At 48.4% G+C, this 15,288-nt stretch overlaps 1 protein-coding gene across 2 annotated transcripts; it reads left to right on the forward strand.

The window, feature by feature from the left end:
* The first annotated feature begins 34 nt into the window (after nucleotides 1-34).
* On the forward strand, nucleotides 35-4,551 carry LOC120382854 (zinc finger protein 850-like). Of its 2 annotated transcripts, none has more exons than XM_039500278.1 (4): nucleotides 35-72; nucleotides 696-809; nucleotides 1,122-3,826; nucleotides 4,496-4,551. In XM_039500278.1, the coding sequence occupies exons 1-4, from the start codon at nucleotides 39-41 to the stop codon at nucleotides 4,502-4,504; spliced, it is 2,862 nt and encodes a 953-aa protein (XP_039356212.1). In that variant the 5' UTR covers nucleotides 35-38; the 3' UTR covers nucleotides 4,505-4,551. The 2 variants fall into 2 exon arrangements, with proteins under 2 accessions (XP_039356212.1, XP_039356213.1); XM_039500279.1 differs by having other exon boundaries at nucleotides 1,125-3,826.
* The last annotated feature ends 10,737 nt before the right edge of the window (nucleotides 4,552-15,288 follow it).

The raw sequence follows: 15,288 nt of genomic DNA on the forward strand, positions 1-15,288 counted from the left end.
TGCTGGACCCCGCTCAGAGAGCCCTCTACAGGGATGTCATGCAGGAGAACTACGAGATGGTGACCTCGCTGGGTAAGGGATTCCTGTCCCCTCAGATACTAGAAGCCTTGTGGTCTGCCTGTCTCAATCTGGTCATGTTCTTCCCATGTCAGTTAAATCAGAGGTGAGTGGGTTCCATAATGCACAGCTGCCATGTGAGAGAGACTTGCATCTCCGTGCCCCTCCAGTGGAACATGGGTGTCAACACCCAAGGGAGAAGCTAAACCATCCCCACCCCTCCAGCTTTCAAAGGGGCATTAATCCAGCATTGTCCTGTCTGTGTTGTTTCTCGGCTGCATGCACAATCCCTGTTCACTTCCCTCGTTGGGACTAGCTCCAGCCCTGGTGAGGGCTCTGGGCTCTGCAGGTTAGAAAGAGGCAGGGGTTTAAGTCCAGAGCCGTGTGTGAGTCGACAAGGCCCCCAGAGCGCACAGATCCTGGGAACGCCTAGTGAGGGTGTAGTAATAATTCAATTCACCTCCCCAGACAACTTCCTCTGCGCATGGTGGCTCAGTGACCGTTTTCCTGTCTTCTTGGATTGCACGTTCCTCCAGCAGAGCACAGGGACAGGTTCCGCTCACAGAATGTCCTTTCTGACAAATACTCCACCAATGCTCCATGCACCCTGATCTGGTCTGATTTCACCCTCTGCACAGGATTTCCCCTTCCCAAACCTGAACTGATTGTCCAGCTGGAACGAGGGGAAGAGCCTTGGTTGCCCGATCTCCAGACCTGCAATGACAGAAGGCTTCCGAGATGCCCCCATACAGGTGAGGACTGACACAGAACCATTTAGGGAATGAAGGAAAAAGTTGAGACTCCCCAAATATGGTGTGAGTAAAAACCCTCAGTTCTTCCTCGTTTCAGACAGGACAGGGCTGCAGTCATCAGATATAGCTCACGCCATTCCACCCAGCCTCTTACCTGCAGGAATTTGCTTCCCAGCTTTCCTTCCCTGTGAGTGTTTGGGAGGGATGTGGAGGCAGAGTCCAATTGCTGAGTCTTTGTGTTGGGTTTTCTCTCGGTGCTATTCCTCTTTCTCCCCAGCACAATGACTCCTGTCTGGATTGTGTCTCTTCCAGCAGGTGCTGAGCGAGGGACTGAGAATGAGGAGGGGAATCATCATGAGGAAGGTCCCGGGGAAGTGGAACCGGAGGGGACCTTTGTGGGAAGAGCTGAAGGGAATTTTTCCCAGTGCTTCGAACCCGAAGAAGCCTGTGGAAATTGGCACAGGTCAGAGAGCCTTCTGGGAAACCACCCAGGGAAGAAAGTGGATGAATCTATTAACAGTGCGGGAGGAGAGGAGGATGCCAAGGAAGAGACTCCCTGGCACTACCTTCAGTGTTCGAAAGGGTTCATTGTGAGATCACAGCTTGTGACACATCAGACAATCCATACTGGAGAGAAACCCCTTCAGTGCTTGGACCATGGGGAAAGCTTCAATAAGCTCTCAGATCTTAATAACCACGGGAGAGGCCACACTGGAGAAAAACCCTCTCAATCCCTCGAGTGCGGGAAATGTTGCATTTCAAAGACACAAATAATTAGACATCAGTTAAGCCACAGTGGGGAGAGACCCCACAAGTGCTTGGACTGTGGGAAAAGTTTCATAGAGAGGTCAAACCTTATTAAACATCAGGCAATCCACACAGGAGAGAGACCCCACAAGTGCTTGGAGTGTGGGAAAAGTTTCAAAGAGAGGTCAAACCTTATTAAACATCAGCCAATCCACACAGGAGAGAGACCCCACAAATGCTTGGAGTGTGGCAAAAGTTTTCTACGAAGGTCAGACCTTGTTCAACATCAGGCAATACACACAGGAGAGAGACCCCACAAGTGCTTGGATTGTGGGAAAAGTTTCATACGAAGGTCACACCTAGTTTCTCATCAGGCATTACACACAGGAGAGAGACCCCACAAGTGCTTGGACTGTGGGAAAAGTTTCATGAGAAGGTCACACCTAGTTCGTCATCAGGCACTACACACAGGAGAGAGACCCCACAAGTGCTTGGACTGTGGGAAAAGTTTCTTACAAAGGTCCAACCTTGTTAAACATCAGGCAATCCACACAAGAGAGAGACCCCACAAGTGCTCCGACTGTGGGAAAAGTTTCTTACAAAGATCACACCTTGTTAAACATCATGCAATCCACACAGGAGAGAGACCCCACAAGTGCTTGGAATGTGGGAAAAGTTTCTTACAAAGGTCCAACCTTGTTAAGCATCAGGCAATGCACACAGGAGAGAGACCCCACAAGTGCTTGGACTGTGGGAAAAGTTTCTTACAAAGGTCAAGCTTTGTTTATCATCAGGCAATCCACACAGGAGAGAGACCCCACAAGTGCTTGGAGTGTGGGAAAAGTTTCCTAAGGAGGTCACACCTTGTTAAACATCAGGCAATCCACACAGGAGAGAGACCCCACAAGTGCTTGGACTGTGGGAAAAGTTTCTTACAAAGGTCAAGCTTTGTTTATCATCAGGCAATCCACACAGGAGAGAGACCCCACAAGTGCTTGGAGTGTGGGAAAAGTTTCATACGAAGGTCAGATTTTGTTTATCATCAGACAATCCACACAGGAAAGAGACCCCACAAGTGCTTGGAGTGTGGGAAAAGTTTCCTAAGGAGGTCACACCTTGTTAAACATCAGGCAATCCACACAGGAGAGAGACCCCACAAGTGCTTGGACTGTGGGAAAAGTTTCTTACAAAGGTCAAGCTTTGTTTATCATCAGGCAATCCACACAGGAGAGAGACCCCACAAGTGCTTGGAGTGTGGGAAAAGTTTCATACGAAGGTCAGATTTTGTTTCTCATCAGACAATCCACACAGGAGAGAGACCCCACAAGTGCCTGGAGTGTGGGAAAAGTTTCATACGAAGATCACACTTAGTTCATCATCAGGCATTACACACAGGAACGAGACGGCACAAGTGCTTGGAGTGTGGGAAAAGTTTCATAAGAAGGTCAGACTTAGTTCGTCATCAGGCATTACACACAGGAGCGAGACCGCACAAGTGCTTGGACTGTGGGAAAAGTTTCCTAATAAGGTCACACCTTGTTAAACATCAGGCAGTCCACACAGGAGAGAGACCCCACAAGTGCTTGGACTGTGGGAAAAGTTTCATACGAAGGTCAACCTTTGTTTATCATCAGGCAATCCATACAGGAGAGAGACCCCACAAGTGCTTGGACTGTGGGAAAAGTTTCATAGAAAGGTCAAGCTTTGTTTATCATCAGGCAATCCACACAGGAGAGAGACCCCACAAGTGCTTGGAGTGTGGGAAAAGTTTCATACGAAGGTCACATCTTATTCAGCATCAAGCAATCCACAGAGGAGAGAGCCCCCACAAGTGCTTGGACTGTGGGAAATGTTTCACAGAGAGTTCAAACCTTGTTAAGCATCAGGCACTCCACACAGGAGAGAGACCGCACAAGTGCTTGGAGTGTGGGAAAAGTTTCCTAAGAAGGTCACACCTTGTTAAACATCAGGCAGTCCACACAGGAGACAGACCCCACAAGTGCTTGTACTGTGGGAAATGTTTCACAGAGAGTTCAAACCTTGTTAAGCATCAGGCAATCCACACAGGAGAGAGACCCCACAGTTGCTTGGACTGTGGGAAAAGTTTCATACAAAGGTCACATCTTATTCAACATCAGGCAATCCACACAAGAGAGAGACCACACAAGTGCTTGGACTGTGGGAAGAGTTACATACAAAGGTCACAGCTTGTTCAACATCAGGCAATCCACACAAGAGAGACTCCAGAGGTGCTTGGACTACGGGAAAAGTTTCAGTCTGACCTTGACCTTATTAAAGCGTGAAAGATCCACACAGCTTCTGTGACACATAACGAAAAAAAGAAGCAACTTGCAGTAAATTCCTGAGATTCAACTTTTAGAAGAGATTTTAAAGTGTGAAGCTACCTTAGTAGCTATATAGCAGTTTTGAAAGATGTGAAAGAAAGTATGAAGATTGAAAGAGTTAGTTATGAAGTAACTACTGATTGCCTTCTGTGGATGTGCTCTGAGGAAAGCAGTGAATGTATTGAGATGTATATTTATTTGACTTTATAAGCCAGGAGATTAAGGGGCGCCATCATTCAAGGGGTTCCTGTGATCATTCCATATTCATTCAACATTGGTGTCTCCTCCTGAGTATTGTGTTGTTTTTGGGTACCCACAGTACAGAAAAGGGAAAAAAAAGGGAAGAGAGGTCCAATGGAAAAAAGAAAAAATTGGAGCACAGCACATGATGAGAGAGAGAAGAGAGGAGCGAGAGGTTGTTTTTAGTCTACAGAAGTGAAGAAAGGTGGGGGATTTGGTAGCTGCTTTCAGCTACCTGAAAGAGTTCCAAAGAGGATGGATCTAGACTGTGCTCATTAGTACCAGATGACAGAACAAGGAGTAATGATCTCAAATTGGGTGAGGAAAGTTTAGGATGGATATTAGAAAAATCTTTTTCACTAGGAGGATTGTAAAGCACTGGAATGGGTTACGTTGGGAAGTGGTGGAATCTCATTCTTTTGAGGTTTTTAAGGTCAGGCTTGACAAAGCCCTGGCTGGGATGATGTAGTTGGGGTTGGTCCTGCTTTGAGCAGGGGGTTGGAGTAGATACCTCCTGAGGTCCCTTCCAACCCTGATATTCTATGATTCTAAGAGGGGTAACTGTAGTAGTCTATGTTTAGCTATCCAAAGAGTTCCTGTATTCTGTTAAATCAGGGATCAATAATTCAGAGATTATACCCATCAGCCATGCCACCTGCCTAGTTCTAGCTCAGTGTCATTGAATTCGCTGCGGATAGGGTCTGAAAGATGGAGGGAATGTTTATAGCTGAAATCCCCAGAATGTGTTTTGCGAGGTTAGTGTTAATCGGATCTGTTCCCCTCTCCTGCTCGGACATTTTCTGTGGGGATCCCGGAGACGGAAAGGAGCAGGTGTTACCATCTTGGCTACCAATCCCCACGGTGACTCTCTACACTAGCAATTCTCAAACTGTGGGCAGAGCCTCCCAAAGGAGGGACAGGAATGTGTCAAGGGAGGCGTGATCAGTGTGGGTTCTTTTTGTTTTTTGTTTTTTAAAGGTGGCTGGGGCTCATGAAGGAGGAACAGGCCCATCTGGGAGGTGGGGATAAATGCTCAGGCTCTCAAACAGAGGTGGAGCAGCAGCACAGAAGTAGGTGTCAATGGGGTGATAAGTCTGCTTATTGAGGAACATCACTTTTCACGTGGCCACCCTCACTTCTGTGCTGCTGTTGGAGGACTTCAGAGCTGTGACCTTCACCAGCAATTGCTCTGCCGTTAGAGCTGGGTGGCGATATATGTGTTTGTGAGGGTGCGGGCGTAATGACCAAAGACACAAAGAATCTGGGGTGGTGAGTTGCTGATGAAACGCATTTGAGAACCACTGGTCTACACTATTATGGTCACCACATTTACAAAATGATAAATCTTCTCCAAAGTATGTCTTGTGAGGTATCATAGGGAAAGTTATCGCCTGCTGAATATTATTGTTCCATTAAAATGTGTCTTTCCGCACTGTCCATGGGGCTCGGAGAGTTTGCTGTATGTTTGTTACATGCTGTAAAGCTGGAAAACGCCCACAGAGGAGCTCCGCAGAGACAGCGGCACCTGCACACCAGCTAGGTGCTAAGTGGCCAGTAATTGCTCAGCTGGCCCTTCACCAGCTGTGGTGCTGGGAACAAGAGAGTTATAGTTCACCAGAACGATGGCTGGATGCTCAATTAGGCCACAGACTGATTGTCGCCTACCCCCTGGCTGGGGGTGTACCTCAAAGAGGAGAGTGGTACAAAAGCACAAGGGAGAATTGCCTCCATTTTTACCTCTCCTCCCATCTTTACAGAAGGCAAGAATCCGCCTTGAAAGGCAACAGGGGCCGTGGAGTAGGGAGGAAGGACCAAGGCTGGAAGGAATCCAGCCTGGGTACTCAGAACTGTGAACTGCCTGCAACAGTTCTAGTTTTAGAACTGTGAACTGCAATTTTCTAGTTTTAACCAGTTCTGACCTTTGACATCCTTCTCCCTCCTAATCCCTGAAAACCCCCTTGCTCCAGTTAGTAAAGTGGTTTTAGTATTTTGTCCGGACCTGTGTGTTTTCATTGAAGTGTCTGAGGGATTTGACTAGAGAGAACAAGGCTGTGGCCTAATCCGGCCCCTCTGTGGGGGTGACCCACTGATGACTGAGTTTGTCCATCTCAGTGACCACACTGAACAGTCCAATATGCACATTCTTGGGGCGCAAGGCTGGGAGTCGAAAACTGGCTGATGTTGCTGTGTCGTTTGGTAAGTTACGGAGTTTCCAGCTAGTCGCACTCAGTACAGTGCAGCCAGGAGGACCCACATGGCACAGTTGGGCTTTCATCATCCTGATCCTGAAAGGGAAGCTGAGCAGGGCAAAACAGAGAGGAGGAACCAGCCGACATCCTCAACTGCTTTGGCTTTGGCTAAATCCTGAACTGCCCCTGGCATGTGCGACTTGAGGTTCTGCCAACAGCCTTCCCCCCACACGTCTGTTTCCCTTCCAATGGTCAGGGGTGAAAGTGACTTAAAGGATTTAGCGATATGCGGGAGTCCTAAGCAGAGGGAGGGGCCTCAACCGGAATTGGTGGGATCTTTAAATCCCTGGCCCCTTTACACTGAGATTTAAAGGGCCCCGGACTCTGGCTGCGGTAGCAGTGGTTGGGAGCCCCAGGCTCTGTAAATCATGGCGGGAGCTGCGGCAGTGGCCGGGAGCCCCGGGGCTCCGGCATTGATGTAAAAGGCCCAGGGCTCTGCTGCAGTAGTGGCAGCCAGAGCCCCTGCCCCTTTAAATCGCTGCCAGAGCCTCGGGATAGCAGCAGCAGCTGGGAGCCCCAGGATTTGGGCGGTGATTTAAAGGGTCCACGACTCCATAAAACACAAGGCTAAACCTAAAGTTGGAGAACCTGGAGTATGAAAGGGGGTTCTGCAGTGAATAAGGAAACGGGAGAGGAAAAGTGGGTACCCGAGAAACTGTAAAGAGAAGAGATCATTAACCTGTGTCAGTCTATGGCCCACCGAGGAATAGAAAATACTCTCTTTTAAGGTAAAACCAGTTTGGAATACGGCCTAAGGTGCGAGGGAACGTAGAAAATTTGGTTAAAAGCAGCATAAGATGGGCAGCAGACAGGGATAGACCACTGAATGTGGGACCCTTGTGGCACCAAAGACTTGCAGGGCCATGGAGTAGAATACAGGTTGATTATATTAAAGCCCAAAGAGGGAATCAGTATTTATTAGTGATAATAGATTCTTTTTCTGGCTGGGTGGAGGCAGTTTCCACCAGGAATCTTTCTGCAGAGACCACCGCCAAGAAGTTGTGGAAAGTTCTGTTTAGTAGATACGGGGCTCCAAAAGTAATTGATTCAGAATATGGAGCACATTTTATAGGAAAAGAATAAAAATGTTAAAAGCTTTAGGAGTAAAGCAACAACTGCCTATCCCCTACCATCCTCAATTGTCAGGGACAGTAGAAAGGATGGATCAGATTATCAAGCAAGCCCTTCGCAAAGTGGTGCACAAAGGTTGGGACAATAAATTACCGATGGTGTTGGCAGCCATCCGGAGCAATGATGGATTGAATACTGACTCCCAGCCGTATCCCATTCTCTTTGGAAGGTCTATGAGCTTGTGGAACCCTTTAGTGTGGAACCCTTTATTATATGGAGGAGATGGAGGAGTCTCTGTTGTCCTGGGCCTTCATCTGCAACTCCAAGGAGCCAGTCTTGGGCAGGAAGCCAGAATCCAAGGGGTGCCATTTTCTCCAATTCTTACACAGTTTTAAAGCTGTCCTGCTGGTGTCATTTCCTTTTTGGCCGATTCTTCATTTTTTTCCAGGGACATGACAAAACTGGTGTATTATAAACAGTTCTTTTTGACCCATTCACCCTTCAGTTCTCGCTTTGGTTGCCAAAATGCAAATCATGCACTCATGTCGAAACACACTCCAGCCACACTAGGTCGCAAGACCTATAACACGTTACATGGATAGATGGGTTATATATGTACATATCCCAACATTGCCTGCGTCTCCCAAGGGGGCTCAGTGACCCTGTTCCCATCCTCTGGAATTGAATTATCCCTCAGCAGGCTGGCTGAGGGCTCTGGCTCTACCCAGCGCCCCCCTCACTTCCTCCCGGGAGCTCAGAGCTGCGCGGAGCCCCTCCCTGCCTGTGGCGGGGGCCCTAGAGACCAGCCAGAGCCAGGAGCAAAAGTTTGTAGCATGTGATTGAGGAGGGCCAGGGGAGTGAGGCCCGGCAGGGGGGTTGAGCAAGGCTGGGAACAGGCTCTGGAGGCTGGGAAGAGGGGGGTGGAGTTGAGCTTGGTAGAGCCGGGCATGGGACTTTGTGGTGTGGAGGAGGAACCTGGCTGGGGATGGCTGGGTTGGGGTGAGGTGGGCTGGGAAGGGAAAAGAGCAAGGAGGGGTGTCTTTGTCTGACTCAGTGAGCTAGCAGCCATAGACGCTGACTCCATGGGTGCTCTAGGGCTGGAGCACCCACGGGAAAAATTGGAGGGTGCTCTGCACCCACCGGCAACCAAGCTCCCTGCCCCAGCTCACCTTGCCTCCGCCTCCTCCTCTGAGCGCATGGCGTCTCCGCTTCTCCTCTCAGCGCTTGCCGCCACAAAACAGCTGTTTCGTGGTGTAAAAGCTCCGGGAGGGAGGGGGGAGTGGGAATGTGACGTGCTGAGGGGAGGAGGCAGGGAAGAGGTGGGGTCAGGACAGGGATTTGGGGAAGGGGTTGGAATAGGGCAGTGGTCCCCAACGCGGTGCCCACGGGCGCCATGGTGCCCGCCGGGGCATTTATATGCACCCGCCTAGTGCCCAGTAGGAGAGAGAAGCCGCGGCCTCGTGTCTGCCAGGGACAGAGAACTCTGGGCCTGCAGTCTGCGGGCGCCGCTGTTCTCTGTGCCCGGCAGGCGCAGGGCCGCGGCTTCTCTCCGGCTTCTCCGGGGCTGCAGGCTGTGGGCACCAGTGTTCTCGGTCCCCGGCAAGCACAGGGCCGCGGCTTAAGCCGGAGAGAAACCGTGTCACTGTGCTTGCCGAGGACAGAGAACTCCGGGGCTGCAGGCTTCATTCTATGTTAAAGTAAGAATAATCAATATATTTCAACCAGCAGTTCAACAATGTTTTACTTTTTTTAAAATAAATAAGATGAAAACTGTTTATGATATTTATTTTGTAAAAACTCCTTAATTTTTCTTACAGGTAGATAAAAAAGAGCAAAATCACATAGTACGGTGAAAGAGTAATTGCCGAATAATTTAATTAATACCTTTTACATGTGAAATTGTCCTTTTTATCTTATGGATTCATATATTCTATAATATAATTATGATGTTTTTCATTTTATTTAATGTACAAACATGAAATAAGGCTTGAAAAATTGTTGGTGCCCGTCACACTCTTCTGAAAACATGATTGTGTTACTGGCCATCAAAAGGTTGGGGACCACTGGAATGGGGCAGGAAGGGGGTGGAGTTGGGGTGGGGAGTTTGGGGAAGGGGCTGGAATGGGGGTGGGTTAAGGAGAGGTCGAGCACCCTCCGGCGCAGGCAGAAGGCCACACCTATGCTAGCAGGGAATGTGCTGGGGCTTCCTGGGGAGCAGGCTGGTGCCCCGGGGGGAGCAGCTGTTCTGAGCTGCCCCATTCTGCATCTGCACCTCTCCCACCTGTGCCCGCTGCTCTGCGGGCAACTCCCTGCAATCTCCTTTTCACTCTGCCTCCCTCTACTCTGAAGTTGAAGGCCAGATGCCGAGGATCCCCTTTGGCCGTTTCCCTCCCCTCCCTTCCCCAGCAGGGATCAGCAGCAGACGTGGGCTGGGAGGAGGGAGAGGTACACACATAACCTGGCTGGGGAGGAGGGACAGTTAAAGGAATATAAAAGAAGGGGGCATTTGCTTTTCCTGCTTATGGGTTGGGACGGGATAGCTCAGTAGAGCATTGGCCTGCTAAACCCCAGGTTGAGAGTTCAATCCTTGAGGGGGTCATTTCAGTATTTGGGGCCAAAATTTGTCCGGGGATTAGTCCTGCTTGAGCAGGGGGTTGGGCTAGATACCTCCTGTGGTCCCTTCCAACCCTGATATTCTGTGATTAACAATATGTCTGTGTCAACAGGAAACTGACACTAAAACAAAAGTGGGGGAATGTACCCATAGGCACCAACTTTTCCTGGTGCCAGGGGGTGCTCAACGCCCCTGGCCCAACCCCAACTCCACCACCGCCCCACCCACCCCTGCTGAACATCTGCCCTCTCCCTGCCCCATTGGACTCCTTCCCCAAATCCACACCCCAACCCCACCTCTTTCCCAAGCGCACCACATTCCCCTCTTCCTCCTCCCTCCCCGCGCTTGCTGCCGTGTAACAGCAGTTTTGCAGCAGCAAGCGCTGGGAGCTGGGGGGAGAAGCGGAGCCGCAGGACGCTCAGGGGAGCAGGCAGAGGTGGAGCAGAGGTGGAGGTGAGCTGGGGTCAGGGGGTGGGCCGGGGAGCTGCCAGTGGGTGCAACTCACCCACCAATTTTTCCCCATGAGTGCCCCAGCCCCAGAGCACCCCCGGAGTCAGCGCCTATGGATGTACCTGGAGCAGAAAAGCAGCAATCAGGGCTGCAGAATGCAAGGGAGGGAGCGACCTCTTAGCTGGGGAAGAAGGTGGATTCACTCCTAACAAGGCTGGAGTAGCTGAACACTTTTCTTTAGGGGAAGGGGACGTTTATTTTTTTTCTTGAGGATCCAAGTATCTGCAGCTCTGTCTCTCTGGCCGGAAGCAGTTTGAACAAGGGAGAGTTCTAAACAGTGTAGAGTCGAGTGCAGGGTGACCAGACGTCCCGATTTTATCAGGACTGTCCCGATATTTACTTGTTTGTCCCGCGTCCCGACTGAACATCGGTCAGGACACAAACTGTCCCCACATTTTGCCCTCGCGTCCTCCCGGCCCAGCCCGGCACCACCCCTTCCCTCCCCCATTGGATCCCTCCCCAAATTCTCGCCCTGGCCCCGCCTCTTCCCCAAGTACGCCGCATTCCTCCTTCTCCTCACCCCTCCCTCCCAGGCTTGCGCTAATCAGCTGTCTTGTGGCGCAAGCACTGGAGGGAAGGGGGAGAAGCAGGACGTGGCAGCCAGCTCAGGGGAGGTGGAGGCGCAGCGGAGGGGAGCTGGTGCAGGAGGGTGGGGGGTGGAGCTGCCGGTGGGTGCTCAGCTGGTGGGTGCTATGCTCTGGCGGCGCTTTTGCTTTTGTTTTTGTTTTTTCCTCTGCCGCTGGCTCTTTTTTCTTTTTGGTTTTTTTTTTTGCGCTCTGCCAGCCACCCCCACCCCCCCTGGCGCCACATCCTGATATTTCATGTTTCTCATCTGGTCACCCTAGTCAAGTGGGACTTTAAAGGGCCTTTCAAGAACACAGGACATGCTTCCTCACCTATGGGAAAGACCTTTAAAAATTGCCTTAAATCATCCTAACCAAGAGCCACTCTTCAAATGAGGCTTGGCCGGCACTGTTGAAAGTGGGTGCCGAGTTATCCCCAGTACCCCCAGTGCGAAGGTTGCGGATCTCTCGAGGCAACTAGATAGACTTATGTGTAGTGCCGGGGAGGAGCCGGTGGTCGTGGTACATGTAGGTACCAATGACATAGGGAAGGGTAGGAGAGATGTCCTGGAAGCCAAATTTAGGCTGCTAGGGAAGAGACTGAAATCCAGGACCTCTATGGTGGCATTTTCAGAAATGCTCCCAGTTCCACGCCCAGGGCCAGGTAGGCAGGCAGAGCTGCAGAGTCTCAATGCGTGGATGAGACGATGGTGTAGAGAGGAGGGGTTCACGTTCATTAGGAACTGGGGAAACTTCTGGGATGGGAGGAGCCTATACAGGAGAGATGGGCTCCACCTAAACCAAAGTGGAACCAGACTGCTGGCACTAAACATTAAAAAGGTTGTAGAGCAGTTTTTAAACTAGGAGATGGGGGAAAGCCGACTGCTGCAGAGGAGCGTGTGGATCGGACACAGACTTCTCTTAGGGAGAGTCTGATGATAGAGAATCTCCAGGTTATAGTCAGGAGCAGAGGAATGAGAAGTATAATGTAAGGGCCGGATCAGATGATAAACAATCACATAAAAAAGAATCTGGCACATCAGAAAAAGGCAGGCTAATAAACAGGGACAAGTTTTTAAAGTGCTTGTACACAAATGCCAGAAGTCTAAATAATAAGATGGGTGAACTAGAGTGCCTTGTGATAAAGGAGGATATAGATATAATAGGCATCACAGAAACCTGGTGGACTGAGACCAATCAATGGGACACAATCATTCTGGGGTACAAAATATATCGGAAGGACAGAACAGGCCGTGCAGGGGGAGGAGTGGCACCATATGTTAAAGAAAGTGTAGATTCAAATGAAGTAAAAATCTTAGGCGAATCCACAGGTTCCATAGAGTCTCTATGGATAGAAATTTCATGCTCTAGTAAAAATATAACAGTAGGGATCTATTATCGACCACCTGACCAGGACAGTAATAGTGATGATGAAATGCTAAGGGAAATTAGAGAGGCTATCAAAATTAAGAACCCAATAATAGTGGGGGATTTCAATTATCCCAATATTGACTGGGAACATTTCACTTCAGGACGAAATACAGAGATAAAATTTCTCGATACTTTAAATGACTGCTTCATGGAGCAGCTGGTACGGGAACCCACAAGGGGAGAGGCGACTCTAGATTTAATCCTGAGTGGAGCGCAGGAGCTGGTCCAAGAGGTAACTATAGCAGGACCGCTTGGAAATAGTGACCATAATACAATAGCATTCAACATCCCTGTGGTGGGAAGAACATCTCAACTGCCCAACACTGTGGCCTTTAATTTCAAAAGGGGGAACTATACAAAAATGAGGGGGTTAGTTAGACAAAAGTTAAAAGGTACAGTGACTAAAGTGAAATCCCTGCAAGTTGCATGGGCCCTTTTTAAAGACACCATAAAAGAGGCCAAACTTCAATGTATACCCCAAATTAAGAAAAACAGTAAAAGAACTAAAAAAGAGCCACCGTGGCTTAACAACCATGTAAAAGAAGCAGTGAGAGATAAAAAGACTTCCTTTAAAAAGTGGAAGTCAAATCCCAGTGAGGCAAATAGAAAGGAGCACAAACACTGCCAACTTAAGTGCAAGAGTGTAATAAGAAAAGCCAAAGAGGAGTTTGAAGAACGGCTAGCCAAAAACTCCAAAGGTAATAACAAAATGTTTTTTAAGTACATCAGAAGCAGGAAGCCTGCTAAACAACCAGTGGGGCCCCTTGACGATGAAAATACAAAAGGAGCGCTTAAAGATGATAAAGTCATTGTGGAGAAACTAAATGGATTCTTTGCTTCAGTCTTTACGGCTGAGGATGTTAGGGAGATTCCCAAACCTGAGTTGGCTTTTGTAGGTGACAAATCTGAGGAACTGTCACAGATTGAAGTGTCACTAGAGGAGGTTTGGGAATTAATTGATAAACTCAACATTAACAAGTCACCAGGACCAGATGGCATTCACCCAAGAGTTCTGAAAGAACTCAAATGTGAAGTTGCGGAACTATTAACCAAGGTTTGTAACCTGTCCTTTAAATCGGCTTTGGTACCCAATGACTGGAAGTTAGCTAATGTAACGCCAATATTTAAAAAGGGCTCTAGGGGTGATCCTGGCAATTACAGACCGGTAAGTCTAACGTCGGTACCGGGCAAATTAGTTGAAACAATAGTAAAGAATAAAATTGTCAGACACATAGAAAAACATAAACTCTTGAGCAATAGTCAACATGGTTTCTGTAAAGGGAAATCGTGTCTTACTAATCTATTAGAGTTCTTTGAAGAGGTCAACAAACATGTGGACAAGGAGGATCCGGTAGACATAGTGTACTTAGATTTCCAGAAAGCCTTTGACAAGGTCCCTCACCAAAGGCTCTTACGTAAATTAAGCTGTCATGGGATAAAGGGAAGGTCCTTTCATGGATTGAGAACTGGTTAAAGGACAGGGAACAAAGGGTAGGAATTAATGGTAAATTCTCAGAATGGAGAGGGGTAACTAGTGGTGTTCCCCAAGGGTCAGTCCTAGGACCAATCCTATTCAATTTATTCATAAATGATCTGGAGAAAGGGGTAAACAGTGAGGTGGCAAAGTTTGCAGATGACACTAAACTACTCAAGATAGTTAAGACCAAAGCAGATTGTGAAGAACTTCACAAAGATCTCACAAAACTAAGTGATTGGGCAACAAAATGGCAAATGAAATTTAATGTGGATAAATGTAAAGTAATGCACATTGGAAAAAATAACCCCAACTATACATACAACATGATGGGGGCTAATTTAGCTACAACGAGTCAGGAAAAGATCTTGGAGTTATCGTGGATAGTTCTCTGACGATGTCACGCAGTGTGCAGAGGCGGTCAAAAAGCAAACAGGATGTTAGGAATAATTAAAAGGGATAGAGAATAAGACTGAGAATATATTATTGCCCTTATATAAATCCATGGTACGCCCACATCTCGAATACTGTGTACAGATGTGGTCTCCTCACCTCAAAAAAGATGTTCTAGCACTAGAAAAGGTTCAGAAAAGAGCAACTAAAATGATTAGGGGTTTAGAGAGGGTCCCATATGAGGAAAGATTAAAGAGGCTAGGACTCTTCAGTTTGGAAAAGAGGAGACTAAGGGGGGACATGATAGAGGTATATAAAATCATGAGTGATGTTGAGAAAGTGGATAAGGAAAAGTTATTTACTTATTCCCATAATACAAGAACTAGGGGTCACCAAATGAAATTAATAGGCAGCAGGTTTAAAACAAATAAAAGGAAGTTCTTCTTCACGCAGCGCACAGTCAACTTGTGGAACTCCTTACCTGAGGAGGTTGTGAAGGCTAGGACTATAACAATGTTTAAAAGGGGACTGGATAAATTCATGGTGGCTAAGTCCATAAATGGCTATTAGCCAGGATGGGTAAGAATGGTGTCCCTAGCCTCTGTTCGTCAGAGATGGAGATGGATGGCAGGAGAGAGATCACTTGATCATTGCCTGTTAGGTTCACTCCCTCAGGGGCACCTGGCATTGGCCACTGTCGGTAGACAGATACTGGGCTAGATGGACCTTTGGTCTGACCCGGTACGGCCTTTCTTATGTTCTTATGTTCTTATGCCGCCCCACAGAGCCGTGTGTGGCAACTAGGTATGGGATTGTCTACGCTGCCAAGTTGTCGACAAAGC

The sequence above is a fragment of the Mauremys reevesii genome, linkage group 15, assembly GCF_016161935.1.
Source record: "Mauremys reevesii isolate NIE-2019 linkage group 15, ASM1616193v1, whole genome shotgun sequence".
Lineage (NCBI taxonomy): Eukaryota > Metazoa > Chordata > Testudines > Geoemydidae > Mauremys > Mauremys reevesii.